Source organism: Mastomys coucha, unplaced genomic scaffold, assembly GCF_008632895.1.
Source record: "Mastomys coucha isolate ucsf_1 unplaced genomic scaffold, UCSF_Mcou_1 pScaffold5, whole genome shotgun sequence".
Taxonomy (NCBI): Eukaryota; Metazoa; Chordata; class Mammalia; order Rodentia; family Muridae; genus Mastomys; species Mastomys coucha.
In genome coordinates, this window is record NW_022196911.1 from 57,596,169 (window position 1) to 57,599,499 (window position 3,331).

Consider the following 3,331-nt stretch of genomic DNA (forward strand, 5'->3'; position numbering starts at 1 on the left):
AAAAAAAAAAAAAAAAAAAAAAAAAAAAAAAACTCAGAAAGAGAAGATAGGTACAAGTACACAGACAAAAACAAAATTCTTAGAACTCAACAAAAAGACAAAATATACGAATAGACATTTATCTTAAAAATATGCATATATACTCATTAAGGACAAGCAAAGACATTCAACATCATTAAAGAGAATATTATTAAGGAAATGAAAGCTAAAATCACAGCATGACACTAGTACTAAGGGAGCTATCAAAAAAAGAAACTAAAGTCAAATGTGTTATCACATACTTGTAACCTTAATACAATAGCACTCTATAATGTAAGGGAGGAAAATCGAGAGTTCAAGCCCAAGCAGGCTGTGCTATATAGAGAGAACCCCTTCTAACACCCATGTCACACAGGAAGTAGAGAAGAGGAGGGACACGGCTAATGCTGACAAAGAAATAGGACAAGTAAAAGCCTCGTAATTTACAAACAATTTTAAAAATGCTTAACATGGTTTTACCATATGACCCAGCAATTCTACTCCTGGGTATATATCTAAGAAGACTGGAAAAAAAAAAAAACAAACACACATAAAAACTGGTACATGAATGTGACAGCATAATAATTTTTTTTAAGTAGCCATGAAGAAAATAGGTTAACTTCAGTTTGTGTTTTTTTACTTATAATATTTTTTATAATAAAGTTTAAAGTAAAATTAAGATATAAGTAGGTATGGGGCTGCAGAGGTAGTTTCTCCTCCAGGACCTGAGTTTGGTGCCCATCATCCACATGAGGACGTCCATAACCACCTATAACTCCTACCCCCAGTAACCTGACACTTTGGCTTCTAAAGTCATCCACACACATAAACATAAATAAACAATAAATCTTTAAAAACAGACAGATACAAACCAAATTAATGAATAAATGACTAGAATATGGTATGACTCTACAATAGAATCAATTTAGTCAGTAATGGTTTCTAAATGTTGATGTAAATATAACATAGGCAATTCTTGAAAATATGCCTTAGGATTCTACCTAATTGGGTAGCTCACATAGACAATAACAAACAAGTGGATTCCAGAAGATAGGAAGTGGTAGAAACAGAGACTAAGTATTAATGAATTTGGGTTTCTTTTAAAAGTGACAAAAATGTTCTAGATTCAATAGCAGTGGGTGATAACCTGCAAAAATTTATTAATATATTACTAGTATTTAATTGCACACTTTGAAAAAATAAATACTGTGGTGTGAATTACATCTCAATTTTAAAAGGTGCTTCATCAATTCAGTTTTGATAGAATGAATCTATAATACTAGCTACTCAGGAAGTAACACAGGGGATCATTTAATCTCTTAAATTTAGTGTCAACCTATTCAATGAGCACTTATCTCAAAAACAAAACAAAGTGTGCCAGGCGGTGGTGGTGCACACCTTTAATCCCAGCACTTGGGAGGCAGAGGCAGGTGGATTTCTGAGTTCAAGGCTAGCCTGGTCTACAGAGTGAGTTCCAGGACAGCCAGGACTACACAGAGAAACCCTTTCTCGAAAAACCAAAAAAAAAAAAAAAAAAAAAAAAAAAAAAAAAAAAAAAAAAAAAAGTGCAACTATCTCCTCAAATAAAACTATTGAAAATAATGAAACGATATGCTAAAAAATTTTAACTGTAGGAAAACAAAATGAGACTACCTGTACATAAGGAATAAAATATCTCATAACATAAAAATTTTAAGTTGTCTCATTTCTACTCAAGACAATGAAAGTAATTAAAACCACAGTAAAAACTATTTTACATCCAAAAGTTAAAAAAAAGATAAACCTAATGATGTAAAGACAAGAATATGCACAAACTGATAAGCAAACGCGCTGCTAGTAGGAATATAAAATTACCATTTTAGCAACCTTAATATCATTTACTACACACAAACACCACATAGCAGTGCTTCTCAACCTGTGTTTTACAACCACTTTGGGAGGTGAACAACCTTTCACAGGGCACAGGGATCTCCTGAGACCAACAGAAAACACAGATATTTGCATCACAATTCACAACAGTCGCAAAATTACACTTATGAAGTAGCAACAAAAAATAATGTTCCTGTTGGGGGGGTCACCACAACATGAGGAACTGTATTAAAGGGTTACAGCATTAGGAAGGCTGAGAACTCCTGCCATACCGAATCATACCATATCTTATAGGACAGTGCAGCACAGTACAAGTACAGCAGAAGACATGAAGGAATGAAACTAAAGAAATGACCAGCAGTGAAGAGTCAGCAGAACATAAGCACAAAGAAGGCTTCTCATAGCACCTTCTAGAACGCAAACTATGTTACCCAGAAAGTCCCACACTTACTTGTTTCTTTTTCAATTTAAGGATCTGCTGCTCTACTTTTGCAATCTCGCGGTCTACCCGATCCATACTCTGTATTAACTCTTCCTTTGACAGCTTTGAAGGAGAAGCGTTTTGATCATCTCCACACGGTTGCCCAGCCAATGGAGAGGACGGAGCTTCATGTTTGCCTCCATATGCTGAATCCTTTAGAAGAAAAATCATAATACGATTTATTTCTCACTAACAGCCAATGTTAGAGTCAAGAGTGTCTTAACGGAAAACATAAACTTTAAAAGACAGCAGTCTGTCTTTCTCTGTCTCAGCATACAAAAAGCCTTAACTGGTTGCGATGATAAATGAAGACAGGAAACACGCCAACTACTGCTCCTGGGGTGACATAAACAGACACCATCCCTGCCCTTCAACAGCAGTGTGCTATTTCTCTTACAGTACTCAATTTTCATATTCACACATACTTGCAAATATATATAAAGCAATACATATACATGTTTATACTTTTATAGTTTAGATATATCTTTCATTACTCTTTTCTAAGATTCTCTCTCTCAGTCAGGCAATGGTGGCATATGCATTTCATCCCAGCACTTGGGAGGCAGAGGCAGGCGGATTTCTGAGTTCGAGGCCAGCCTGACAGAGTGAGTTCCAGGACAGCCGGGGCTACACAGAGAAACTGTCTCGGGGTGGGGGGGAACACACATTCTCTCATTCGCTTGATGTGTGTGTGTATGTGTGCATGCATGCACATGCGTGGTATTCAGTACATGGTACTGAACTTACAGCCTTGTAGTGGACCAGCCTAACAACTATTTAGAATAAGAATTAGATTTCCGGGCTGGAGAGATGGCTCAGCGGTTAAGTGCACTGATTGTTCTTCCGAAGATCCTGAGTTCAAATCAGGATGAGTTCAAAACAGATGGTTGGTGGCTCACAACCATCTGTCCAGCTATAGTGTACATATATATATATATATATATATATATATATATATATAAA

General features: G+C 35.9%; 1 protein-coding gene across 1 annotated transcript in view; it reads right to left on the reverse strand.

Moving 5' to 3' along the window:
- The window catches only part of LOC116077206 (nuclear receptor corepressor 1-like), a 61,403-nt gene that overhangs the window by 16,829 nt on the left and 41,243 nt on the right, over positions 1–3,331 (reverse strand). The window contains exon 5 of the mRNA XM_031351577.1: positions 2,339–2,521. Coding sequence (XP_031207437.1) covers positions 2,339–2,521 — 183 coding nt within the window. The remainder of the gene's footprint in view (positions 1–2,338; positions 2,522–3,331) is intronic.